The sequence below is a fragment of the Stigmatopora argus genome, chromosome 18, assembly GCF_051989625.1.
Source record: "Stigmatopora argus isolate UIUO_Sarg chromosome 18, RoL_Sarg_1.0, whole genome shotgun sequence".
Lineage (NCBI taxonomy): Eukaryota > Metazoa > Chordata > Actinopteri > Syngnathiformes > Syngnathidae > Stigmatopora > Stigmatopora argus.
The window spans coordinates 6,732,817-6,759,549 of NC_135404.1; the positions used below are offsets into that span (position 1 = coordinate 6,732,817).

Sequence of the window (26,733 nt, forward strand, 5' to 3'; positions counted from 1 at the left end):
CAAAAACAGATTTATTCTAAAAAATAGTTAAATATAAAACCAAAGAAATTAGAAGAACAAGAATATATACATTGAAATTTGTATTATTCTCACTGAAATAATACAGAAACTTAATCGCTCTATTTGTTTATATTTTACATGGAACAATTAATTTAAAAAACAGAAAATAATCTGATTACTGCAATCCTCAGATGCAGATGATTATTTTTCTAATCCATAATAATTTAGCGCGCATTCTAAATGTGAATTTGCCCAGCGGTGGCGACGGGACGGCACGGCACCTGCGTTTTGAAGGTGAGGACCTGGTCGGCCAGCTCCTCCTTCTCCTCTTTGAGCAGCTTGTAGATCTGGTTGGATTTGATGCGCTCGCTCATCAGCTTGAAGTTGGCGTCGTCCTTCTCGCGCAGTTGCTGCAACAGCCGGCTGTTCTGCTCCTGCATGTCCTCGAAGGCCTGCCCCGTCACATCCATTTCACTCAGGAGCGCTTCTTCCTCCTAAAAACAAACAAAAAAAAGTTGAAAATTAAAACAGAGCGGGACTGCCCGTGACCAGACACCAGGAAACAACGGCCTCATTTCCCACGGAACGAAACCGCAAATCCTGCATTTGTAAAGGGAACTCGAGGAGCTTTTTGTTTCCGGCAAGTGGATTTTTGGCATGGACCAAATGGAAAATAGTCCGAGCTATTGTGCTATTGTGGAAGTGAATGAATTAAAAAATATAGCCACAATTCCACTACCGGGGGAATGGATAGTAAAAAAATGATCATTAAAAAAATTGGGAAATCCTGACCATATAAAAATGACCCAAAAAGACAAAAGGTGAAATAAAGGAGTTCATCAAATAATCACAATAAAATACATATTGTATGTATGATGCAACAATGACAACAGGTCAGAAGAAAAAGTATTGAGGCTGCTTCAGTTTTTGGGATGTGACTATCTCTCAACAATATCCAACGGCTTAATATCATTTTCATGTATATACACATGTATTCCTCCAATGTAAATCCATGCGTCAGGTGGCCGTCCATAAAAAAAGAATTAGAAAACTAAAAAACGCTGCCCATCTAGCTCACTGACTCATTTTTCCCTATACAACTCTTGTAGCAAAACTCAATAAGTTCATAGGTCAAGTTTTCAGTAACAAATGAGCTAATGCGGGTGTGCTTGCACTCCTCGCGGCTCATGTTTAATCATTACAAAACCACTAAAGTGACACGTAGCCTCTGCCAAAAATCTTGTTTAGGGGTTTCTGGCCGTCTCACGACAGCCTTCCAGATGTGTCGCATTGATTCGCTGACCCGAGGCACACCCAAACTCTTTCTACAGTCTCAGAGGTCAGAACACCTCCGACCACACCTAACTTAACAATCTCTCCATGTCGTAACGCAATCCATCCAAAAAGTGAGAAGCTTTCCTCAAAAATAAAAACAAAAAAAATACTTCACATACCTGCTTGGTGGCGCCGAGCTTCTTCTGGAGATGCTCGATGGTGTCTTCAGCCACTCGGATCTTCCTGAGGGCGTCTTCGTCGGCCAGTTTCTTGCTTTCCTTCTTTTCGCGCTCCTCCAGCTCGCGCACGCGAATCCGCAGATCGTCAATCTGTGCGTACGTTTAAAAAAATTTTAATGGAAAAGCAACTCATAACAACAACAATAAAAAACCAAACCTCAGCTTTGGATTTGCGTTCTGCTGCCATCAACTGCACTTTATCCCTCTGCTCTTTTGGAGCTGATTTGTACATGTCCAGGAGAAGCTTCATCTCCTTCTGGGACTCCTGCGCTTTCCTGAATGCACGCAGGAAGTTGTGTTGTGTTTATCCGCATGTGTACGTATGTTTTCTCAGCTGCCAAACGCTACCCTCTGCTCACCTTTCAACCCCACTGGAAAATCTCCTTGCATTTCCTATTCATCTTAATGGCTTAATAAATAATGTTCCTGTCTTTCTCACATATTCCCCACAAAATTGGCATACTTTTACGGGAGGGGAATGAATTTTTTTGGATTTTTTTTCTCATTCACCCCTCCCAGTCAGAAGGGATGGAACTTCTAGCACCAACAATGGCAACCGTGGACTTAATAACACCATAAATGGTTGACGGCGGTCCTACTTGAGTTCGACTCGCAGCATCTTGAGCGTGTCCGAGTCTTTTCTCTTGACCTCGTCGCTGCGCTGCCGATCGCGTTCGCGCTCCCGCTCTCGTTCGCGTTCAACCTCGCGCTCCCTCTCGCGGGCCCGCTGCCTCTCCAGCTCCTTCCGCCTTTCCTCCTCCTGCTCCTCTTGCTCGTCGTCCTCCTCTTTCTTCACGTCGGAGGCGTCGCCGCTCGACTCCTCCAGCACCAGGACGCCGGGGTCGTTGTTCAGGTTGCGCAGCTTGGCCAGGGAAATAGCGAGGTCAGAAAAGCGGCGTGCAAAGCGCCGCGTCGGGCGAGGCGAGGTCTACCTTGTTGATTTCGATCTGCGTTTCTCGCAGCTTCCTCTTGAAGCGCTGCACGTCGCCTTTCAGCTGAAGGTTGTGGTTCTGGAGGCTGCTGATTAAGTGGCGCATTTCCCGGTTGATTGGTCCTGAGAGACATCAGAACAAGGAATAAGCAAATAGGACTGGGCAATAAATCCATTTGATAAATTATTTCTATTTGAATTCTAGGTTTGGAGTTGCTTTTTTGTCAAAAAGGATCTCTAGACCCCAGGTTTCTTTGTAAAGTTGTTACTTTATAATTGGGGCAGACAGCACAAAGAGGTAGAGAAAAAAGATATTTAAACCCTTCACGCTGCAACTTATATTGAATAAATCTATAGCGAGGATATTAAAGAGTAACAATAAACTACAGTAAATTTAATTCAACTGTTAAAAAGGAAAAATCCTACATTAAAAAGTTTTAGACCCAAGAAAATGTAGAAAATATATTAAAGATTTTGAAACTATGATTTTTTAACAAAGAGAAAATATCAATTTAACTAGTTCGCTAATTCATTCAATTTTCACTATTTTAAAATGTTTCTACATTGTAGATTTTTGATCTGTTTTATATTTTGATTATTTCTTATATCTCCGTTTATTTATTAATTCTTTCTGATGGATTTCTTTAACTTTTTTCCATTTTAACCATAACCATTTTTCTTATCTATTTTTCTGATCATATGTATTCCACTAGTGCTTTATATTCATTAAAATGTAAAATTGGGCATCAGATCTTTTCCACTTAAATGACTTTTGTTCCATAATGAACTTTTTTTTTCACCCTGTAGGGTAGGTGACTATTCTGGATAATTAAAAAAAATAATCTAAGAAATTATGGAATCCATCACAATATTGTCTGTTATCATTTGCAAGTGATGTCCACATTTGTGGAATCCATTAATTTTTCAAGTACAAGTAAAAATCATTTAAAACGTTAAATAATAAATTACAATTAAGATGAATAAGGTTAGAAAGACACTATTTACGGCCATACAATAAACCTCCAAAGTTTTTTTCTCCATTGGAAAGAGGACATTAAATCAGACAGACGTCTGTCCAATTCCTTATCTTTCAATGTCATTGACATTCGGACCCTCCCAGTCAAAGTGAATTGGACGTCTACTGCATTTAGGGTTCAATTACAAATGACTACCTGCTTGCTCGTTGGCGGCGAGGTTTTGCTCAAACTCGATGCGCAACATCTCGTATTCTTTGCGCACTTGGGCCAGCGTGTCCTCCAGCTGGATGACTTCGGTGCGCAGCTTCTTCTGAAGGGACAGCTCGTCGCTCTGCGGGATCCAACGCGCACATGACTTCACATTTCATGGCATTTGATTTTTTCGTAGAGGGGGACAACGTACCTCCATGTGCTCGATTTGTCGGAGGTGGGCGTTCTTGGCCGTGAGCAGGAGGGCCCGAGCCTCGTCCAGCTGGGTTTTCACACCCAGAGATTCGTTGTAGAGAAGGGAGAATTGCGATTGGAGACATTTGTACTCCAGCGTTTCCTTCACCACATCTTCTGGAATATTACGCAGGTCGAGCTACAAAGACCAGAGGAAGTCCAAATTTGATCAGGATTAGTTTTGGGATGAGTTAGTAATGACTATTAAATCCCTCATCATAAATTCACTTTATTTACTGTCATAATGCTTGGGGTTTTATGGAAATGGAATAAAAATGGAATGAAAATAGGGGCTACGTTTTTTTCCACTTTAGTCTTAATGCTTAAATAGAAGAAAAAAAATCATTTTTCTTTGTTTTTTTTGTGTGGAACAAAACATTTTAAGTGAATAATAGTTTTTAATTGAATTTCTGAGTAAGAGGAACACTGAATACAAATAAAATATTTTTAAAGAAACAAATGAATTTTTATCTATATATGCAATAAAGTTTAAAAAATATGTATAGTTTTTGCTTCTTTGTGTGAACATTTTTGAAAATATTTGTAATACTATTTCATTCTGTGCACTAGGTGTGCTGGAGCCTTTGAAGCAATGGGGCACATTGAATAATAAAAAAATGAATATTTCAACTAAAGATTTGTTGTTGTCTTTTTTTATTAAAAAAAAAAAAAATGTTTATGAATTTAAATTTAAACAAAAATATTGGCCTATTTTAAGGTTGCACTAATCCACTAAATCAATTTCATCACTTGATTAATTGATCGTTGAATCAATTCAATGAACGAAATGAAAATCGATGGAGTAGATAATAATGGAGTTGTGGATTTATCACGGCAGCCCCAAAATGAACACCTGCTTTGCGGCTTGTCTTTCCTCTCGGGAGCAAAGCGAGCAAATTGAGAACTTGCTGAAAAGCTGGGAGTTGCTCCAGTTGATGTCATTTTTCACTACATTCCGCCCGAGCTTAATTGCATCCCCCGTGGGTATTATGAGAACATGCAAACCGTGGCGGCTGCTAAAATAAGACGCCCGGGCCCTCACCTTGAGTTTCTCGCTTTCCCTCACGGCTTCTTGGAGCTCCACCTGCAGCTTCTCCAACTCTGCCATGCGGCTGTTGGCCAACTCCTGGTTGTGCTCCAGCTCCGTGTTAAGACTCTCAAACTGGAAATGGGGGCAAAATTAGCTGCCGTGAAAGGGAGGGAGACAAACAAAATGGCGGTCCAACGGTAGGTGACATACTTTTTGAATAGTTAATGTGATTTGACCTCCGGCGAGACCCCCGGAACTGCCAGTGCTGCTATAGCCAGACTTGAGCTAAGGAACAAAAAAGTTCTAAAGTTGGAAAGAGCACGGCCCGTGGCGGATTAACGGGCCTCCCAGTCCGACTGAATTGGACGTCTTGGCGCGGCAATGGCATCGATGCGCACCTGCTCCATGGCCTCCGCCAAGTGCTTGTTGAGCTTTTGTTCCCTATTTCGGAGTTTCTCGATGTCCCACTGCAGGTCCTCCACGGTGGTTTCCATTTCCGACACTTTGGTTTCTGCACTGGTCACCTTGTCCACCCATTCGTTGTACTGTTAATGAAAGATAGATGCTTTGTTTTTGGAGGAAATGAACACACGGCACCGAGGGGGAGACGCCTTACTTCCATGCAGGTTTTGTGATGTCGGCCTTGAAGCAAAGTGGCCTGGTCTCGCAGGCGGCGGTTCTCGTCCAGGAGAGTGCGGTTGAAGGCGCTGACGCTTGCAAGGCTTTCGTCCTCGCAGGCTGGGGAAAATTAAGGGGAAAAAGATACTTGGATACATTTTTTCACTTCCTTAATACATTTCCTGACTCTCGGATTGGTACTTGGTATCAGCGGATCTTCAAAATCAGGCGAAAATATGTGATCGAGACATCCCTACTATTTACATTTCTTTACTCAGAAAAAAATTACATCCTATTTTATGTATTTTTTGCAGTTGAAAAAAAGGAGTGGATTTTCTATTTTATGTACATATTTATAGTTTAAAAAAACAAAAGTTTCAAAATGAAAATACAGTAATCCCTCAAATATTGTGATTAATGTCGACCAAAGATGGCCTTGATAATCAAAAAATTGCTTATTAGGGTCACCCCTCTTAAAAATTTTTTTTTTTTTACTTCAGTGATGAATCCTAGTAGCAAGATTGGCTGCCGCTTACAAGTTTCAGCATGGATTTTCACAATTTTATGAACTTTAAAATAAATAAATAAAATTTAAAAATAAAAATAATAATAGCAGAAAAAAATCGCGAAGTAGTGAATTCACGATAAGTGAAGTCGTGATAAACAAGGGATTACTGTAAAAAAAAGGAAAAACTGGAAACATCGGTCAATTAACATAAATCTCAATGTAAAAAAAAATATATTTATAAAAATGTACTAATTGGTGCACCACATGCAAAACTGATGGAAGACTTAAGTGTTCATGAAAATCACGTTTGGCCGGCCCGACTTACCGGCCACTTGAATCTGCTTGCACATGTCGTGGATGTAGCTGTGCAGCCTGTCGAAGGCGCACACCAGGCAAGCGATGGCTTCCTTGCTGAACAGCATGCGGTCCTGGAGGTGCAGCGCCATCTCCTCCTCCGTGCAGTGCTCCAGCAGGGCCAAGAAACCTTTGGCGCTCTCGCTCAGGGGAAGCGGCGGCGCCAGCGTTGGCGGCGGCGCTTCTATGCAAGACAAATTGCAGTTCCAAAACCCATTGGTCGGAAATGGAAGATTTTAAACCAACGACTAACCTGCAGTCGGTTGCCGCGGTGGTTCCTTGGGGGTTAACAGTTCCGATCCATCGGGCGGAAGAGGCTGCGCTAGAGTCTCCTGACGTCCGTCCTTGCCTACTTCGTCCGGTGGCAGATGCTCCGGCGGTTTTGCGTCGTTCTGCGGCTCGGGAAGGGGCGGCGGGGGGGCACCGGATGCGGGTGAGGACAGACTGACGGCGTCCACCTCCATGGGTAAAGGATTGGTAAGAGGAGCAGGTGGGGGGGCTGGAGCCGACGAGGCCGGCGTCTCCGCTTCAATGTGATTGCGCAGCATTTGGGCTTTGTCTTCCAACTGGAAAAAAGATGTTTTTCACGTCACCGGCCGAACTGCCAAAATGTAACGTCTAAAAATCGGGAAATGATTCCAAAAAATAGATTTATAGATCATTCATTAGAGCAGTGTTTCCCAACCACTGTGCCGCCATAGGAAATTAGCTACCAATCAGTCGTATTTTGGAATATTACGAGAGAAAAAAAGTTATGAGTAGGAGATTAAAATGGAAATTAGGTCATATATTGTCCTTTTCAAGATTTAAATTGTAATTATGAGATTAAAGTCATTTTGTTGTCGTTATTTTTATGTAGCGTGAACCGGAAGCTGTATAAGTAATATTGGGGCAAAAAGACAAAAGTATGAGATTTAAATCATCACATTAATGATTTTCACATCACTCAAACCGCAAATTGTCCAGGGCCCTCAAACGTCAACTTTTGGTGACGTTAGGTCAGTGTAGTAGTCTTACCCTAGTAACTCAGCACTAAATACTTTGCGATTAATCCGTCAAAAACAATCTTTTGTTGCAACCCTACTCGGGTCTCAAACGACTATAATCATGTTGAGTGTGTGGTATTACCTCTGACCAGTACCGGTTAACAATCAGAAGGGTGGTGTCATCAGTCGCTTGCCTCTTTTCCAGTTTCTCAATTTTCTCTCGCAACTCATCCTCCATCGCTTGCCGCTGCTCCAAACGCTCGCTCAGCTTTTTATTTTTAAACTGAATCACCTTCATGTCCATTTCCTCCTGCGCATCGAGAAAGACATTGAGTAATTGAATACAACAGTGATAGTGCATTACACGATGCAAGACAACCCAATTCAAATGGATTGGACGTTTAACACTGTCGCTAGCAGCGAATCAGTTAAGTACGGTGTGATTTGGAAACCGGCTCACCGTTGATGACACTCCGGCGATGCGGATAGGCTCGATGAGAGTGGTGGTGGTTTTCTCCTCCTTTTTGCTTTTCTTTTCAGGTGGACCAGGGGGACTGTCCCCCCCGGAGGGACGCTTCCCTCCCCCAGCACCGGACATCTTGGCTTCCCCTAAGTGAAAAAGAAACGTATTAATCAACATATACATACACACATATATACATACATATAGGTTTGTATGTATACATATATACACACATTTATACATAGATTTCTAAGGATTACTAAAACACGCCTCCGTGATATTTATCCCAGAGAGCTCAGCAATAAATGTAATATTATTATGCGTGAAAATCTAGATAAACAAAAAAACAAATGATCATTGTTTATTTAGCTTAGGCTCCATTAGCCCCGTTCGCCAAGGCAAGCTAGGCTAACGCTAATAGAGATTCCTGCAAAACACTTAAACCTGAGAGTTACCGCCTTCGTTCGTTTATAGATTACCTAGTTTTTATGTTAATTGGGCAAAGTGATTATTTGTTCGCCTCCATCTATGCTACAAACCTTCTCAGGAGCGAACTGGTGAAACACTTCAAAACATCAGAGCAACTAGCGGAAGTAGAAAAAGCGGACTTCCGCTCAGGAAATTCAACGCCGAGTAAAATATTTTTATCAATTTTCTTTTTTTACTTGAGACACTTAAATAAGTGTTATTTATATAATAATTACGTGAACTTAAAAAATACATTCGAATAAAATCAAATAAAAAAAACATCGCAAGGCGCCCCCCGGCCATGTGAGGGCGGTACCAGTGTCAAAAAATAAACAGCATCGAGCAAATCGAACCGTTCCGAGGAATGTGAACAAAATGTTATCACTTTCCAAACATTTTTTCTTTTTTGACCTGACTCGCTTGGGAACTTATCGTCAGTGACGTCCTCAATGCGATGACTTTCTATTCGCTTTGTCGCATCACACCTTTTTTGACCGGCCTTCACGGTTGTTGATACCGTTTCTGTCATACATGGTGAGTACTGCTTAGGCCAGTGAACTAGAACTCACGTATTTGTAAATATGGCTTCTCTTATACACGTGAAATCGTTGAAAATAGACAGCAGAACGCGTACATTCCTCCGTACTGTCGACATAAATACTTCCTTGTCCTCGCTGCAGTTCCTGTTATTGAATGTCCCATTGAAGTTGAACTCTTGACTACCTGTTTGTCGCCCAAAGAGTCACTTCGGGTCAAAATGACTAAAGACATTGTGCTTGGAGATGACCTCCCAGACTGGGTGGGTGCCAAGGAGTTTTACCAGAAGTATGACCCCAAGGAGGTGATCGGCCGGTGAGTTATTTGGAAAGCCAAAAGGTTCAAATAGGATCGAAATGGCTGACAGTTGGCGTCCTGACTCCATGTCTTTTTTTTCTTCTTCTGGGGTCAGTGGTGTGAGCAGTGTAGTGCGCCGGTGCGTCCATAGACACACCGGGCAGGAACTAGCGGTCAAAATCATTGAAATCACAGCTGAGAAGATGACCATCCAGCAACTGGAGGAGGTGAAGACCTCCACGCTTAAGGAGATCCAAGTCCTCAACGTGGTCAAGGGCCACTCGTCCATCAGTACGTCCGCAATGTGATGGTTTAAAACAGGTTTCAAACTATTTATCACCGGAGAATTCAGGACAAATTGAATGATACCTTGAATGTTCATGATAATTAACATTTATTTTGACTGGGAACATTCACCCATCCCAGTCAAACAACTTGGGCGTGGTAGCCAATGAATGAAGAAAAAAAATGCAAAAACATCCTCCATTACTATCAAAGAGCAAAACCAAATTTAACAAATGACGCTAAAATTTTTAGTCACTTGTGGTAATGCAATGAGTTTTGACACCTGTTTCAAAATGTTTAGCCCTTCAAAATAAAAGCAATTCTCTCACTTAGTTACATTGGTGGATTCCTACGAATCTGCAACCTTCATCTTCCTGGTCTTCGACCTGTGAGTAGAACCAACTTATTCCTGAAGAAGTACTATCTGAACTTACAAAAAAAATGTGTTCTTGACAGCATGAGGCGAGGGGAGCTGTTTGACTACCTCACGGAAAAAGTGACGCTGAGCGAAAAGGAAACAAGGTGAGTTTTTGCTACGTAAGCTTTTAAAAAGCCTTTTGAAAAATCATCAAATCTTTTTTTTTTGTGGAAATCAAGGAGCATGATGCGAGCTTTGCTTGAAGCCGTGCGCTACCTGCACTCTCTCCACATTGTCCACCGCGACCTAAAACCGGAGAACGTTCTGCTGGACGACCAAGGACACATTAAACTCTCTGACTTTGGTTTCTCGGTGCAGTTGCAACCTAGCGAGAAACTGAGAGGTATTTGCCCAAGAATCGGCATGTTTTCATTTTCTCTCACGGGAGATGGTCATTTTAAAAATTCCGAATTTTTTTGTGTGTGATTAGAACTGTGTGGAACACCTGGTTATTTAGCTCCCGAAATACTGAAATGCTCCATGGACGAAATGCACCCCGGTTACGGAAATGAAGTCGATCTGTAAGTGCTTGCCAGATTGTCACTTTTTCCCAGCAATTCTGGTTGTGATGTCACAACCAGAATTGCTGATCATGTGTATATTACAGTGCGATAGGACATGTAATAGAATAGTGCGTGCCTAAACATGGTATGCGAGAAAACAACAAAAATCTGCAGCTCATTCTGGGTGACATCGTTTGTTTGTATTTTCTAGTGGGCGGAGGCAAGACAGCAAAGAAATGAAGACTTATTAGAATTTAATTTGATATCTAAGCTATTTGTCACTTTTTTTAAAGATGGATTTGTATCCAGAATTATTGAGGACTAAATGGGACAGAATGAAATATAAATACATTTAAAAAAAAAGTGTCATTAATTAATTAAAAAGGGAATTAAATAACATACGATCAATGACCTCCCAGTCGAAATGCGTGACCGGACGTTTGGTCGCCGGACAGTTGGTCGCCGGACGGTTGGTCGCCGGACATTTGGTCGCCCTGATCAATATAATTTTGAGAGCTGGTTTCAACAGTAGATATTTAGATATTAAACGCTCTCTCTCATGAATATAATTTTGAGAGCTGGTTAAAACAGTAAACTCTGTCATGTTGTCAAACGTCCGGCGACCAAACGTCCGGCGACCAAACGTCCGGCGACCAAACGTCCGGCGACCAAACGTCCGACGACCAAACGTCCGACGACCAAACGTCCGAGTACCGTCAAGATGGATTGCACGTCTAGCGATGCCAATTGCAGATAAACCTCGTCACTCAATAAATAAACGAAATGGTATTTAAACCGTTGATGATGAAAAGACATCCGAACGATTCTGACTGTTTCCACAGGTGGGCATGCGGCGTCATTCTGTTCACCTTACTAGCTGGTTCGCCGCCCTTCTGGCATCGCAAACAGATGTTGATGCTCAGGATGATCATGGAGGGGCGCTACAAGTTCGGCTCGCCCGAGTGGGACGATCGGTCGGACACCGTGAAGGATTTGGTGAGTTGGAGCTTACCTTGGAAAACGGGAACGGTGCTCAGTTGTAATGATGATGATGACTTTTAATGATGTTGGCGTTCAGATCTCCAGGTTGCTGGTGGTGGACGCCACGCAACGTCTGACGGCTGAGCAGGCTTTGGCTCATCCTTTCTTCAGGCAGTACCAGAAGGAAGATGTACGGCGATTCAGCCCGAAGAAGTCTTTCAGGGTGAGTTTGGTCACAGGTTCTGCAGTAGAAGGAAATAAAGGGATTTTTTTCAGGTATTTGTACTTTACTGGAATGGTATTTCTCTGTTTAGTTAAAATGAGTCTGTTTCTATACATTGTTTTTGTTTAGAAAATATTAGTTTTTTTATTATTTAAAATGAGTCTTCACTTTCAAAAGGACATACATTTTAGTTTAATCTGTGTATTATTAGGTCAATCATTTTTAGTTTTTAGTTTAAACTGGGAAAAAAAGCCTGAAATTAATATTGAAATGAAATCACACAAAAATGGCTTTGCTTTTCAAGTTCTGATGAAATCTGATGCTTATATGAAAACAAATCAGGGCTAAACTTTTAGCTAAAATTGTTGCTAATGTCACACTCTGAGCTTCTATCTTTAAAATTCACCAAGTTGAAAATTACTGTTTTTATTATGGTGAAAATGATTTTACTCAAGTTCAAGATGGAAAACCAAAATATTTTTAAGATTGAACGCATCATCAGTTAAACAAAAACAAACTACATTTCATCCCTCAAACACTCGCTAGCTTAATGCTTTTAATGTTAACATACGGGAGACGCCATTGTACAAAAATGACCAAATCATTCATTAAATTCCAGGTGTTGATCTTGACGGTGCTAGCTTGCATCCGCATGTACACCCGCTACCGGCGCGCTCGCCCGCTGACCCGCGAGGTTCTGGCCCGCGACCCTTACTCCCTGCGGGGGGTGCGCAAACTCATCGACGGGTGCGCCTTCCGCATCTACGGCCACTGGGTGAAGAAAGGCGAGCAGCAGAACCGAGCCGCGCTCTTCCAAAACGCCGCCAAGGTCATGCTGCTGGAACTGGAGGACTTTGAAAACTAAACCTCATGTTATTGTTTTTTTGGGGCATTTTACTAATACTTTTTTGTTTGTCATGGTGCTATTTCATTTTAAAATGATAATTCAGGAATTTACGCCTTACTGCATGCTGGATAAAGGTTTACAAAAAAAAATAATTCATCCTAATCAGCTAGTTGTTTTAAACTTGCCTGGAACTTCATCTACAGGAAAGCACTGTGACAATAGAAATACTCACAAAATGTTCGATTTACTTGACATCTAGCAGATTTTTTTTAAATGGTTTAACCTGAAATTCCATGCTAGCATTTTGCAAGTTAGAATTAGCATACAAAGAGATTATAACAACTCATATTTAAAGATGTTCTAGCAGTACAACCGAGTAGTATGGACAAGCAATGTCAACTATTTAAACTGTTGTACTGTGCTTGCATGTTTTGGGTCCAAAAAATGGCAGTGTACGTACATATTTAAAGATGTTCTAGTAGTACGACCAATTACTGTGGACAGCCAATGTGGACTATTTAAACTGTAGTACTGTACTTGTATGTTTTGGGTCCAAAAATATCAATGTGACTACTGCCTGTGAAATGTCATTCCGTTGCATCGGTGACTGTAGAATGGGAAGGAATAAATAACAGTTAATATTTGCTCTGTAGTTCCTTGTTTTTTTTCCCCTTTAGCTGCAATTTAATGAGCTACCATTGACGTTGTTTGATATGCAGTTTTTTGGACTTTGAGAGCAAGTACTCCGGCGGCATGGACTATGGTCTTTGAAAACATTTACAGTACATTGTACATGTTGGCCAATGAGTTAAGGGATGATATCTCTACAAGTCAGTATCTAAATACTTGTTTCTCTGCAAAAAAAGGCTAATTTAGGGAATTATAGCATAAAGGTCCCAAAACCTCACTGGCCTCTCATTTGATAGAAGGAATCTACGTTTTTATGATGCTGGACCTGAGGCTTTTTTTCTCTTTTTTTATATACTATTTCATATCAAATTTATCTTTATATTTTTTAAATTTCATAATTCTTTTTGGGTGGTAATATTTAGGAACAATTATTTTTTTCCTCTTTAAAAAAATCTATTTCATACAAAATGGTTATATTTTCTTAATCTTAATATATATGTTTTTAACTATATTTTTTTTAATGTCATAATTCTTAGACTTTTGGGTGGTAATTTTTTGGAAGAATTTTTCCCCCTCTTTTTTTAAATTCTATTTCATAGAAAATGGTTATATTTTCTTAATCTTAATATATATATTTTTAACTTTATATTTTTTAAATTTCATAATTCTTAGACTTTTGGGTGGTAATTTTTTGGAACATTTTTTCCCTCTTTTTTGAAAATTCTATTTCATACAAGTGGCTATATTTTCTTAATCTTAATATATATATATTTTTTTTTAATTTCATAATTCTTAGACTTTTGGGTGGTAATTTTTTGGAACATTTTTTCCCTCTTTTTTGAAAATTCTATTTCATACAAGTGGTTATATTTTCTTAATCTTAATATATATATATATTTTTTTAATTTCATAATTCTTAGACTTTTGGGTGGTAATTTTTTGGAACATTTTTTTCCTCTTTTTTTAAAATTCTATTTCATACAAAATGGTTATATTTTCTTAATTTTAATATATATTTTTTCTAACTATATTTTTTTTTATTTCATAATTCTTAGACTTTTGGGTGGTAATGTTAAATTTTTTGGAACAATTTTTATTTTTTTAAAGACGCCAGATTAGGGAATAGATTCACCAGAAAAACAAAGCTATATAAAATTGAATTAACCTCACATTTCAAATGTCTAATCAACACCACCCACCGTCAAATAATCAACACTGTGACTTATTGGCGTTGCGTCCGCGCGTCTGTAACCACGGCAACCACAATCAATGGCGTGAAGAGGTGGTGTGGGTGTCGTTTGATGTTGGGACGATAATTTTAAACCACTCCATCAGGAATGCTGCCTGTTTTATAACAGCATTTCCCTTCTTGGCGCTATTTGAAAAGAAGTAATAAAGTAAAAAAGGCACATATTGGACCAGCCCTGATGTCCACAAGAGTCCCCTTATCCTCACAGTTCCACGTTGGCTGAGCCACAGTGCCGTTTAAGAACATTATCCCCTTTTAATCCACTTTGCCTTCTGCTCCACGCAGGTGAGCAGACAGTCAGATGGAGCAGGGGGCCGCCATCGCACACCAGCGTCCTATTTTAATGGCTGGGAGGGCTTTTTTTGCACGCCGCATTCGCACTTTTTAGTCCCTTTCGGCGTCTCCAAGCGCTCGTTCGTCAACATGGAGGAGGAGCCGGATTTGCGACAGCAGAAACTAGACAATCAGGTGAAAAATGGCATGAAATATGGATGTTTTTTAAGCTGAATTTTCAATGAAGTGGCTTGATTCTGTTGCCCCGGCGACTATTTTGATAGGCAAATAATCATTTGGAGATGTTAGTCCCTGAATATATTAGCTTAGACTTTTATTTTATGTACTTGTTTGGCTTTATTTGATTTTTTTTATTCTAAAAAGCTAAAACTTAAGTATCCAGTTGAAATTCAGTTAAAATTGCCTCCTTTTTTTAAGCTTCTTGATCGGAAATATTCACATTTTTATTTAATATGTATATATTTTGACAGGGAAAAAAAATCCGGTTAAAACTCTGTGTATGTTAAATAATGATCCTAACCCTTTGCTTTAATTTTGATATTAAACATCTTCATATTTATGATTTATCCATTTTATACAAGTCTGAATTCATTTTGACTGAATTAGTATTATTTTTTGTTGCAAAAATGAAATAATCCCCCATTCTTACATCTGATTTTCCTTTTAAAAATAATTATATAAATTCATAGTTCCATTCCATTCCTGTTTGGTTTCAATGAACATTTCTTGCTAACACCATAAAATCAGACGAATACAACCGCAAAAATAATTGGTGATGAATGAAATTTCCAAATAATTGCCAATGGCAGCCCTATTTGACTTTTTAAGAAATAACCGTTTGTGTAATTGTGTTTCAGCGTTCCATTTTGATGAAAAAGCAGCAAAAGAAGCGTGCCGATTGCCAAATGGTGGTGTCCAGTCGAGACGCCCGCATGAAAAACCGCAAACAAAAAGGCCGTTCGGATGAAACGCCGCTGTTGACCAGCCAATCTTTAAGCAACATCTCCTTGAACGGTTTGTCTCCAAAACATCCCTCCATGTTAAATACTTCCCAAAGCTGTCTTCAAATGAGTTCCTTACGATATGACAATATATTTCCCTAAAATGATATCAAACTTTCCATCAACATCGACTTTATATCCATAAACTAAATAGAGCTGTTCTTGTAAGGCACATTTTGGCCAACAGATGACAGCATATATGCGCTGACTTGCTATGTTTGTGGATTCTGTATGCCATAATAGTACCATAAATCGGCCTCAAGATGTCACTAATTCAACCCAATAGTTAGGCAAATGGCTCCCCCTATCAACCCTATGTGAGTAATGCATACAAGACAATTGAAAATGACAACACACAACACGAGTCGTTCCAAAACTAATATGAATTAAAACTTATATTATTCTTTCAAGTCATTATTAGTCACAAGTATTAGTAAATGATTTAATATCTTTACATTTGAGCAAAAATATGTATGCTCGTTTTAGATTGCAGCACTACGTAATAGGAATGTCCCTGATCCAATCACGGAAATCAAACCCGATCACGACATTTTCAGAGGATCGGAAATAGGTTTTTAAAATCTATTTGTTTTCATTTGAAAGAATTAACTAATTACTTGCGACCACTACCTCCCTCCAAAATGCATACATCATGTTTTAATACATTATTTTAATTACTTAGTATGTTTTATGTTTATACATTATTAATGTTACAATAGCTATGTTCAAATTTCTATCAGAACCGGATTTGGAATGACTTGAATCGGGCTCACTTCCAAAAATGTGTCATCAGGACATCCCTAATACATTTAATGGATTTAACATTTTTGGCACGTCGCAAATAAAGTGAGTAGAAGCAAAAAAAAAAATCATCACTTGAATAATTTTTCACTAAATCACTAAAAATTTATATCCTGGCATATCATAATAAAATGCCCCATATCATGATGGAAGTTTTTCCTTATCGCGCATAACTACTTGATACACATCTATTCGATTTGTAGAGCAAGTGGAGCACGCCCACGACAACCCGTTGGACGTTATCACACTGGCCGAAGGCGACGTTCTGCAGCCGGAAAATCCGTTTGCTCCCAATAAGATCGATTTGACCCCGGGGTTCGACAACGAGGCGACGGAGGACAACGAGGCGCTCGAGGAAGACAGAAAGGGAGATGAAACCAAAAGTAAGAGGGGATGGAGCCTCTACCTGTAACAAACTCATTAAAATTCAAAGGAGAAATGATGAAGACCCACGTAGTTTTATTTTACTATGAGAATGTGCTAGCATTTTGCTTTTCTGTCCTTTCAAGACGCGGGAGACAATGAAAGCCAAGACAAAGACGAGTGGAAAAAAGAAAGAAAAACGAAACGGAAAGACAAAGCGAAAGATCGTCACGACAGACTTAAAGCGATCAAAACCAGCAAACAGGAGCGGAAAAGTAAGCCCGTTTTGACGTCCAAACAATCACCGAATAATCGTGACAATTGTTTTTTTGCGCAGAGAAGCACACGCAGGACACGTCAGAGTCCGAGTCGGAACGGACGAGTCCGAAAAAAACCATAGACGAGGAGGAAGACGAGTGCCAGACGCCGTCTCCACGGCGAAAAAAACACCTGGACACGTGTACGGATGGCTTTGCCAACTTTGGGCCGATTTTTCCGAGCTGATGTTGCTTGAATTTTCCCCACAGCGAGGTGCCAAATCAGCGACGACAGCAAAGAGGAAGACGCTCCCACGGTCTTTAAAGAGAGACGCAAGAAGAAAGGGAAAAACACGTCGAGTTTAGCGTCGCTAAACTCCAATTACAAGGAAAGTTCGTCATCGAGCGGCGAATCCAACAGCCGAGTGAGTCTCACGTGCGGACAAAATTCGGGTTAAATCAACACTACAATACAATACCCCTGCATATAAACATGGCCGCAACCAGCAAATACGCTGACTACAATTTAGTAGACCGTTGAACCAAGAAAATGACTGCAAATGACCTGATTGCGTTTTCTAAACGTCCTTCTCCGATATCAACCGTACGTGAGTAATGCATACAAGACAATTGAAAATGACAACACATACAACACGAGTCGTTCCAAAACTAATATGAATTAAAACTTATATTATTCTTTCAAGTCATTATTAGTCATAAGTATTAGTAAATGATTTAATATCTTTACATTAGAGCAAAAATATGTATGCTCGTTTTAGGTTGCAGCACTACCTAATAGGAATGTCCCTGATCCAATCACGGAAATCAAACCCGATCGCGACATTTTCAGAGGATCGGAAATAGGTTTTTAAAATCTATTTATTTACATTTTTTAAGTTTTAACTCATTATTTGCGACCACTACCTCCCTCCAAAATACATACATCATGTTTTAATACATTATTATTTATTGTATGTTTCATATTTATATGTTTATACATTATTAATGTTACGATAGCTGTGTTCAAATTTCTATCAGAAACGGATTTGGAATGACTTGAATCGGGCTCACTTGCAATAATGTGTCATCAGAACATCCCTAATACATTTAATGGATTTAACTGTTTTGGCACGTCACAAATAAAGTGAGTGGAAGAAGAAAAAAAATCACCTCTTGAATAATTTTTCACAAAATCATAAAAAATGTATATCCTAGCATATCAATGCAATAAAATGCCCCACATCATGATTACAATTTAGTAGACAGTTGAACCAAGAAAATTACTGCGAATGACCTGATTCCGTTTTCTAAATGGCAGAGTGCTTCTCCGATATCATTGGACGACCTGGAGGCGTTTGCATTGCGTCCCGCACCCCAAAACACAACCATCCAATGTCGGGTCACAAGAGAACGGAGGGGCATGGAGAAAGGCATGTTCCCCACCTATTACCTCCACATGGAGAAAGATGACGGAAAGAGGGTGGGTTTTCCTGCTTAACTAAAAAATGGATGACGTAAAAACTCAAGAGTAAATTTCCTGCCATCAAGGTGTTTCTCATGGCTGCACGAAAAAGGATGAGGAGCAAAACGTCCAACTATCTCATCTCAACTGATCCGACAAATCTGTCCAGAGATACCAATTGCTACATCGGAAAGCTGAGGTAAGCCGTGACTTTTTTTCGTACTTTAGCTGAGCCCGCGACTTATATAACGTCCAAATCTCAAATTATGAATCTTCTGAAATATTACACTGACCGCTTTTAAGACGAATACCGCCTGTTCTAGATCCAACGTTTTGGGAACAAAGTTCACGGTGTACGATGGAGGAGAAAACCCGGAGAAAAAGCCTTTCATCAAAGAGTGTGAATCCGTGCGACAAGAACTGGCGGCTATTTGTTATGTGAGTGTAACAATGCCAACCCGCGTACTAAAATCTCCTGGTAAATTTTCGGAATTTCTATTCCAGGAGACGAACGTTCTAGGATTCCGCGGTCCTCGCAAAATGACGGTCATCATCCCGGGAATGCTGGAGAACAATGACAGAGCTGTAGTTCAACCCAAAAATGTCCGTCTGCAATCAAGGCGCCCAATCGTGTGTCGTGACGGCAACAACTAACTGGAACGCTTTACTTTCAGGAGCGTGAAACCCTGCTGGCGCGCCACGCCGACGGCACGACAGAAAATCTGATGACGCTGATAAATAAATGTCCTAGCTGGAACGACCAGACGCAGTCCTACGTGCTCAACTTCCACGGGCGTGTCACGCAGGCGTCCATTAAAAATTTCCAAATCATCCACCCAAATAACGGTGAATTCCTAAATGCGATTGATTTATCTGGAGTGAAGAGAACTCCAAACTAACCGTTTTCCAAAACCAATCTTTTTTAATTCTCCTATTACAGGGGTGGGGAACCTTTTTGACAGAGAGAGCCGTAAACAATTCATATTTTCAAAAGTTCTTCTTTGAGAGCCAGACTTTGAATTTAAAAGTAAAAATACATGATATTTTTTGCATTTTTTTAGTCATTTCACCATTTTTCAAGTCTAAAAAGTCCTTGAAATATTTTGACAACATTGTTACAATGTTGCTAATCAATAAGTATCAATATGGCTATGTATGCAGAAGAGACTAATCAAAAAAATATGTATAATTAGCGATCCTTCCGAGCCATATGCCACGATCCAAAGAGCCACATATGGGTTCCCTACCCCTGTCCTATAAGAAATGAATGCAGAAGGATTTCAATTGGCTGTTGAATTATTTTTTGTGTGCTAATATTTTCAATGCTTTTCTGTTTTTCCAGATCACAACATCGTGATGCAATTTGGCCGTGTTTCCGAAAACGTCTTCTCCATGGACTACAGCTTTCCCATGTGTGCCCTTCAGGCCTTCGCCATCACGCTTTCATCTTTCGACGGAAAACTGGCCTGCGAGTGACCTTCAAGTGCAGAGGTGTCAAAGTGGCGGCCCGGGGGCCAAATCTGGCCTGTCGTATCATTTTGTGCGGCCCGAGAAAGTAAATCATGAGTGTCGACTTTCTGTTTTGGGATCAAATTTAAATGAAGATTATAGATCAGGGGTGTCAGACTCGGGTTGGTTCGCGGGCAGTGTTAACGTCAACTCGATTTCATGTGGGCCAGACCATTTTAGATATAATATTTAGATTTTTTTTTATAAATGGATTAAAAGAACTGGATTAAAAGACCTGAATATTCAGTTTTTAATAGATCTAAAACAATGTTTATTTTAGCTTTTTATATATATTTTTAGATTTTACAAAATGATTTTTGAACTAAAAACACAGAAAAAATGGATTAAAAATTACAATTATTGATTTAAAAGGGGGAAAATCAGGAAACTTAATATACATTTATACTCTTCATTTTAATTTGATCCTAAAACAGAAAGTTGGCACTCATGATTTACTTTCCCGGGCCACACAAAATGATGCGGTGGGCCAGATTTGGCCCCCGGGCCGCCACTTTGACACATGTGTTATTGATGTATATTATATTTCCTGATTTCGCCTTTGTAAATCAATAATAACAATTTTTTAATCATTTTTTTTCTTTTGAGTTTTTAGTCCAAAAAGCATTTTGTAAAATCTAAAAACAAATATATAAAATATTTTCAGTTTTCCACTTTAATATTGAACATAATTCAAAAAATGGTTTTCTTTTGAAATAACAAACAAATGATTAAAAGACGTTTTCCTTCGTAAGGAAAAAAAGCTCAACAAATAAACATTGTTTTAGAACTATATAAAAAGAATGCATATTTAGGGCTTTTGATCCAGTTTTTTTAATCCGATTTTTAAAAAATGTAACTATTATATCTAAAATGGTCCGGCCCACATGAAATCGAGTTGACGTTAATGTGGCCCAGGAACCAACCCAAGTGCTAGCGCTGCGACGCTAATCATGAATAAAAAGAGCAGAAGGCTAATTGTTTTTAGCATTAGCTTTGCTGTCTACAAAATGTTCTATTTGTTGAATTTCTCGTCTCGGTACATATGTGCAAATCATTCAAATAATGATTAAAGCATTTTGACGATACTTTCTGTTGTTTTATTTTTAGTAGAAGCGTGTTAGAAATGCAGACTTAGCGTGTTTAGAGTAAACGTTAACGTTGACTGCTGAGACACCGATTGACAGTTAGGTGGAACGGGAAGAAACATTTGCAGATTATATTTGACAAACAAACTCTCACTTATCGTGATTGCTTTTGCGGTACTATCGAGATATCTCCATTTCACAAGAGCAACTAGCTTGTTTTGCACGGTAGAAAATCAGATAAGAAACACGAGAAGGGAAATTCATCGCACACAAATCTATCTTTTTAACTGAATTTGTGGGTGCAATTCAGGACTAAAAACAACTATTTTTTTGTCACGTACGCTTGAGCGTTTTAGTACTGCTGGGGAGAGTTGATAACTTCCTTTCAGTGACACAATCAGCACACAAGCAGAACATGATCAGATTGAGTTGCACAATTTTCCAGGGGTCAAATTGCGTTCACCAGGTGTCAAATTATTATTTTTCTAACTCATTTAATACTACGATTGATGGCGATAAACGTCAGATCCATTTTGAATGGGAGGGATGGCAGCGTTTAAATGTTCGTGCATCGACTTCATGTTCAGCAAATGATAAACGTATAATTCCTATTTAAAAATAGGATTTGGGGCCATTTTTCCATCTAAAAAGTCCCTATTAGTACAATAGTTGTAGGTTCCTTTAAATTGGCAGTCGATTAATTGTGGCTGAACTAACTAGTACACGTGTCAAAGTGGAGGCCCGGGGGCCAAATCTGGCCCGCCGCATCATTTTGTGTGGCCCGGGAAAGTAAATCATGAGTGCCAACTTTCTGTTTTAGGATCAAATTAAAATGAATAGTATAGATGTATATTAAATTTCCTGATTTTCTCCCTTTTAAATCAATAATTGCAATTTTTTCATCAATTTTTCTGTATTTTTAGTTCAAAAATTATTTTGTAAAATCTAAAAATATATACAAAAAAAGCTCAAATAAACATTGTTTTAGATCTATAACAAACTGAATATTCCGGGATTTTAATTCAGTTCTTTTAATCAATTTATTTTAAAAAAATCTAAATATTTTATCTAAAATGGTCCGGCCCACGTGAAATCAAGTTGACGTTAAAGTGGCCCGCGAACTAACCTGAGTCTGACACCCTTGAACTAGTGCATGACTAAAAGTAGCGTGAAAAATTAGACATTCTTTTTTAAGTGAAAACACAACATTTTTCCCTGAAGAGAAAGCCTCAATCGGATTGATAACAGAGATAAGAATGATACCTCCCCCTTCCACTCTTCTTAATACTGAGAGCATGAACGTTAAATGATAGAACAGGCGGGTCGAGGGGATGGATGCGCTCAAAGTCATGCTGCTTGTACCATTTACTGCGTACTGCATACAAATGACAGGTGATTTCTTTATTTTTTTATTTTTAAATAACATTTATTTACTGCCATGGTTATCAAAATAAGGGGAAATTTGACAAGTAAGGCTCCCAAAAACGATTTCTTTTGGTAGTCAATTATCCCTTTCTCAAAAATCTATTCAAAAGTTGACATTTAAAACCTTCAATGGAGCAAGTAACTATTTTGGGGACAATAAAAATTGATATATTGGGAATTTTTAAAAATGAGAATCATTATTGTATTTTTACTTTGTTATGTGTAATTATGACTGCATTTATAAACAACTATAATTTTTGTTGACAACATTACTCCTGATTTACAAATCCCATACATAAAAGTAATTTGTTTCGAGCATTAATTATCATAAAATTGTCAAAGGTTTTAACATGAACGTGTTTTATTACTTAAAAAATCCAACTACAGTCATGCCTTGAAATTTTTGGGAGGGGGAATACATATTTTTGGCACAATTAGTCATATGTAAGAAAAAACACCAATGAAGGTCGTTTTATAGCACAATGTATTATCGATATGTCACGATCTGATAAAAAAATGTTTAAAGTGTAAACTTATCCAACATTTATCACATGACTTTTCTACTACTAACTTATTTTTTTAATTGAAATGAAACTCAGCTGCCACAAAATCTCCAATTGTCAAGTAGTGCTTCAACCTAAAACTATCCAGTGTAAACAAAAGCAGCACAGTAGAATACATATTTTTGCTTTAACTAATACTTGTGACCAGTGGTTTTGACTTTTAAAAGAGCTGTATATAAAATGAGAATTCTATCATAAATAATAAAATCATTAACACTTTCAGGGACAGCGTTCACTAAAGTAGAAAGCTATTTAAAATTTTAACACGTAATAAGGCAAGGGGTTATTTTTTAGTCATAAACTTAATAGCAATCGTATATATGGGTTATGAGTAGTGGTATTTGTATATTTTTTATATATATTTTTCATACTGGAAAAAACTGCGTTATCTGTGCGTTGTTATTTCCAATTGTTTTGCATGCGTTTGCATTGAACAAATTTTTGAGTGGAGATAGGGACATCTTGAGGTCAATTGGCGGTACTTCTTTAGCATCTGTAATCAATGTTGGAATCGTACAGTACTGGCCGCAACTGATGAGAGATTTGAAGACAAGAGTGTGAGTTATGAGTGCACCACCGATTTCCTGCTCACCATCAATTGCTCGCTGAACGTCAAATCAGACCTGGGCGATCTTCACGTATTAACCTTGGCCAAAAGACCGACCAAGTAAGCCTTTTTCCCCCCTCGTCTTCTAGAATTTGCAACGATAAAACTCACTGCTTGTTCTTTTCTCCGCAGCCGGTCGTACGTATGCGCGCAGTCCAACGGCACACGCCTGTGTTTCGTGACGGTTGGCAGTACTTCGGGGGACTCGTGCAGTTTTTCTGACTATAGCCTATTTCGGATCTGGCTGTGCCCGGAACAAAGCAGAGTTCAAAACTGCCACGAGCTGGATAAAAGTTACAAGCCAAGCAAGCACAGTAGGGAAGCTCTAGTTTCGCATTTCACTAAAAACGATCTCAAAATGACATACGAGGGCTTTGAGTAAACTCTTAACTCAGAAACTTTCACCTAATACCATTCGTTTGAAGGCGTATTCATGAACATGGAGAAAATAGTTAATAAACTACACATGCTGCCAAATTTTTAGACGCTTTGAAAATAAAAAAACGGGTATTAAACTCATACTTTTTTTAGCCTTCTGATAGTAAACTATTTGGGATTTTTTCTTAAATTTGAGAAAGAATTAAGGATATTTATTTTAACAAGACAAGAGGAAAACAGTAAATCTCCTTTTAATTCCTATTTTATTTTATATTTGTTGATTTAATTTTTAAATAAAAGAAATGAAAGGTAGTACCAGTAAAACTGCAAAGCAGTAAATATGATCTTTTAAGTTCTTTTTTTAAATTACTGGCTGCCATTAACGCCGCTAGACGTCCAATCCATTCTGACTGGATGGGACGCATGTATGAACTGAATTTTAGTTTGACTGTTGGCATAATAAACTGTAAATGGCAAGCGCTGTCCTGCCGTTTTCCCGCAGTTAAACCAAAAGCTCCGTGCTGGCTTTCCGTCGTCCGAAACGCCAGTCGACAGCGCTTCACGTGGAAAAACAACTACGAAAAATGTCTTTTCACCAAACTCAAAGACTACCTCCAATATCAACTATGTATCTACAAACAACAGGACGACGTAAGGAGGCCATTTTGGAAGCGATCTAAGGTGACAATGTAACATCTAGGCACTTTTTTTCCACTCAGACCAAATGCCACTACATTAACGTGGACAAAACGGAACATACCGTCGATGACGCCCAACTTGAGATGGACACGGAATACTTCAGCAAAGTGAGGTCCAAGCCCAGCGGGAGGTTTTTCGATGGTCAGTGGAGCGACTGGTCGCAGGAGATCCGATGGAGGACGAGCTCGGGCAACGGTGAGGCTCGGTATCCGAAACCCTTGACACCAAAAACATAAACGCCATTTGTTTACAGTTTCGCTGGTTGAAGATTTCCTCGACAAACCCTGGACAAAAGTCTTCCTGGGTTCAGCTTTGACGGCCACATTCATTCTGATCTTAATCTGCGTTTTGCTAATAAAGTAAGGCGCTAATGCGGTTGTGTAAATGATGTACCTTCTCTGTAGTCCACACTTGATGGATTCTTCTAGGTGGAGGAACGCTGACTTCATCCCTACTCCGGCGCCGTATTTCCAGAACCTATTCAACGAGTGTCACGGAGATTTTAAGGTAAATCAAACATTTTACTTTGGGTTCCAACCAAAAAAAACACTTAAAGGAGCATTCTGCAGCAATAGCTGGACTACAACGAACAGTCAAAATGCCAGTCGGTATTAGCATGAAACCTGCAAGTTTCTGACAGAAAGCAAATCAAAATTGGAAGCAGCTATTTTACTTAAGGTGTAAATGCACTTGATAAAGTGAGCAGTTCTAAATAGCAGTCGATGTAAACAAAAAAAACGGTCAGAAAGCTAGCAAAAAGATGAGGGACTATTTTTTAGATGTACCTGGAATAAACAAAGCGAAGTAAATTAGAAAATTTAAAATGCTAGTCGGTGTTAGCAAGAAACTTATCTAGATTAAACAGTTTTGGGGTCATGGGTTCGATCTCAGATCGTTCCTCCTGGGTGGAGTTTGCATTTCCTCCTGAGCTTGCGTGGGTTTTCTCCGGGTACTCCAGTTTCCTCCAACATCTCAAAAACATCTAGTCTTTTGCATCAGAAATTACTTTCTTGAGAAACTAAAGGTAATTTCGAATAGTTCCAGAAGCTGGTCAGTATGTTATGTATATATTATTCATATTTATGGTTATTTCTAAATAGTCACATCAGTACTTTTGCCAATGTGATGCTAGAGCTGGGCTGACACGCAACCCAACGTGACCATGACGCTCAAGTCAGACGACACTCTCCAAGTGGACGGCCACGAGTACCAAAGTCCGGCGCTGTACAAAAACCTTCCACTCCACGACGATTCTCTCATTGGACGAAGCGGTTCGATGCCAAATGAGGGGAAGGCAGAAGGAAGGCCGGATGGTGAACATCCCCGCTACAGCAACGACTACTGCACGCTCAGTGCTTTGCAACATAGCATAAATAACGCTGGGAAATTTCAAAGTGGTGTCGGGAAGCCCAACGAGAGCTTGCAAAACGTCTATTTTGTGTGATAAATAGGCATTCAGTTTTATGATAATTTAATTAATAAATAAAAGGTGTCTTATGACCGTCTGTTTATATAACACACTACAAGTCCAGGGGGGGAACTAAATTATACTCCTGTGGAAAACCCACCGCGTTTATTATTTTAATCCTAATTCAGACATTATATTTTCGTGACTTCATTTCCTAAAATGTTTTGCAAGTTAGGTTTTATTTCGAACGTCATTAACTCCGTTACTAATCACGCCAAATGTTTGCTGTGTTTTCATTGTGTCCAACTTTCTCGACCGAACTATGGACTTTTATCATATGTATAATTTCTTTTTTAAATCCCCTTTATTTTCGCTCGACCTGTTGGGCAGAATAAATATGAAATAACGTGAAAATAAAGTTTGAAATTCACTCACCATCGAAATTAGGACTCTTCTGTAGCAATGACTGCATATAACTAGTCGTGTTGCTAGCCCAAATTAGCAGCAGGTGTCGCTCACACCAGCCAATCAGAGGGCGGAAAACGCAAACTAAACCTTGCACCTCATTGGCTGAGCAGTCTTGTTGACAAACAAACTGCAAATCCCACTTGTCCATAT

General features: G+C 39.2%; 4 protein-coding genes and 1 long non-coding RNA gene across 6 annotated transcripts in view; 3 read left to right on the plus strand and 2 right to left on the minus strand.

The window, feature by feature from the left end:
* The window catches only part of rnf40 (ring finger protein 40), a 14,291-nt gene extending 5,858 nt beyond the window's left edge, over positions 1-8,433 (minus strand). The window contains exons 1-16 of the mRNA XM_077625224.1: positions 8,365-8,433; positions 7,823-7,971; positions 7,505-7,672; positions 6,630-6,942; positions 6,348-6,560; positions 5,513-5,634; positions 5,295-5,441; positions 5,107-5,181; positions 4,909-5,028; positions 3,826-4,005; positions 3,618-3,753; positions 2,447-2,568; positions 2,114-2,376; positions 1,672-1,789; positions 1,455-1,604; positions 282-494 (exon numbers count right to left, since the gene is read on the minus strand). Of these exons, the coding sequence (XP_077481350.1) occupies positions 282-494; positions 1,455-1,604; positions 1,672-1,789; positions 2,114-2,376; positions 2,447-2,568; positions 3,618-3,753; positions 3,826-4,005; positions 4,909-5,028; positions 5,107-5,181; positions 5,295-5,441; positions 5,513-5,634; positions 6,348-6,560; positions 6,630-6,942; positions 7,505-7,672; positions 7,823-7,960 (2,478 nt within the window). The 5' untranslated portion in view covers positions 7,961-7,971; positions 8,365-8,433. The remainder of the gene's footprint in view (positions 1-281; positions 495-1,454; positions 1,605-1,671; positions 1,790-2,113; positions 2,377-2,446; positions 2,569-3,617; positions 3,754-3,825; positions 4,006-4,908; positions 5,029-5,106; positions 5,182-5,294; positions 5,442-5,512; positions 5,635-6,347; positions 6,561-6,629; positions 6,943-7,504; positions 7,673-7,822; positions 7,972-8,364) is intronic.
* Positions 8,434-8,608: 175 nt separating this feature from the next.
* phkg2 (phosphorylase kinase, gamma 2 (testis)) lies at positions 8,609-13,028 on the plus strand. 2 transcript variants are annotated; one of them, XM_077625228.1, is made up of 10 exons: positions 8,609-8,827; positions 8,974-9,145; positions 9,243-9,418; positions 9,746-9,800; positions 9,869-9,934; positions 10,010-10,173; positions 10,261-10,351; positions 11,176-11,329; positions 11,412-11,537; positions 12,157-13,028. In XM_077625228.1, the coding sequence occupies exons 2-10, from the start codon at positions 9,051-9,053 to the stop codon at positions 12,400-12,402; spliced, it is 1,173 nt and encodes a 390-aa protein (XP_077481354.1). In that variant the 5' UTR covers positions 8,609-8,827; positions 8,974-9,050; the 3' UTR covers positions 12,403-13,028. The 2 variants fall into 2 exon arrangements, with proteins under 2 accessions (XP_077481354.1, XP_077481353.1); XM_077625227.1 differs by having other exon boundaries at positions 9,034-9,145.
* LOC144092439 (uncharacterized) lies at positions 11,382-26,727 on the minus strand. The gene is made up of 4 exons (XR_013306030.1): positions 26,551-26,727; positions 25,101-25,184; positions 24,769-24,924; positions 11,382-11,556 (listed from the first exon to the last, which is right to left on the minus strand). It is a non-coding gene; the product is annotated as an uncharacterized LOC144092439 (long non-coding RNA).
* Positions 14,474-20,140, plus strand: LOC144092435 (uncharacterized). The gene is made up of 12 exons (XM_077625225.1): positions 14,474-14,731; positions 15,415-15,571; positions 16,563-16,742; positions 16,869-16,997; positions 17,060-17,182; positions 17,250-17,404; positions 18,298-18,459; positions 18,528-18,640; positions 18,765-18,879; positions 18,946-19,044; positions 19,116-19,287; positions 19,784-20,140. The coding sequence occupies exons 1-12, from the start codon at positions 14,687-14,689 to the stop codon at positions 19,915-19,917; spliced, it is 1,584 nt and encodes a 527-aa protein (XP_077481351.1). The 5' UTR covers positions 14,474-14,686; the 3' UTR covers positions 19,918-20,140.
* LOC144092437 (interleukin-21 receptor) lies at positions 22,169-26,384 on the plus strand. Its single transcript, XM_077625226.1, has 8 exons — positions 22,169-22,427; positions 23,543-23,690; positions 23,763-23,944; positions 24,511-24,659; positions 24,728-24,902; positions 24,961-25,066; positions 25,136-25,214; positions 25,840-26,384. Exons 1-8 carry the CDS (start codon positions 22,367-22,369, stop codon positions 26,149-26,151), a joined length of 1,212 nt encoding a protein of 403 aa, XP_077481352.1. The 5' UTR covers positions 22,169-22,366; the 3' UTR covers positions 26,152-26,384.
* Positions 26,728-26,733: the final 6 nt, after the last annotated feature.

Bases quoted from the DNA above. Each gene is read 5' to 3' on its own strand.
- LOC144092435 (XM_077625225.1), top strand. From the start codon at position 14,687: ATGGAGGAGGAGCCGGATTTGCGACAGCAGAAACTAGACAATCAG. The intron at 16,743-16,868 runs GTAAGAGGGGAT...TGTCCTTTCAAG, and splicing joins AAAGGGAGATGAAACCAAAA to ACGCGGGAGACAATGAAAGC. The intron at 17,183-17,249 runs GTACGGATGGCT...TTTTCCCCACAG, and splicing joins AAAAAAACACCTGGACACGT to CGAGGTGCCAAATCAGCGAC.
- LOC144092437 (XM_077625226.1), top strand. From the start codon at position 22,367: ATGGATGCGCTCAAAGTCATGCTGCTTGTACCATTTACTGCGTACTGC. The intron at 24,660-24,727 runs GTAAGGAGGCCA...TTTTCCACTCAG, and splicing joins TCTACAAACAACAGGACGAC to ACCAAATGCCACTACATTAA. The intron at 25,215-25,839 runs GTAAATCAAACA...ATGTGATGCTAG, and splicing joins AGTGTCACGGAGATTTTAAG to AGCTGGGCTGACACGCAACC.
- phkg2 (XM_077625228.1), top strand. From the start codon at position 9,051: ATGACTAAAGACATTGTGCTTGGAGATGACCTCCCAGACTGGGTGGGT. The intron at 9,801-9,868 runs GTGAGTAGAACC...TGTTCTTGACAG, and splicing joins ATCTTCCTGGTCTTCGACCT to CATGAGGCGAGGGGAGCTGT. The intron at 10,174-10,260 runs GTATTTGCCCAA...GTGTGTGATTAG, and splicing joins ACCTAGCGAGAAACTGAGAG to AACTGTGTGGAACACCTGGT.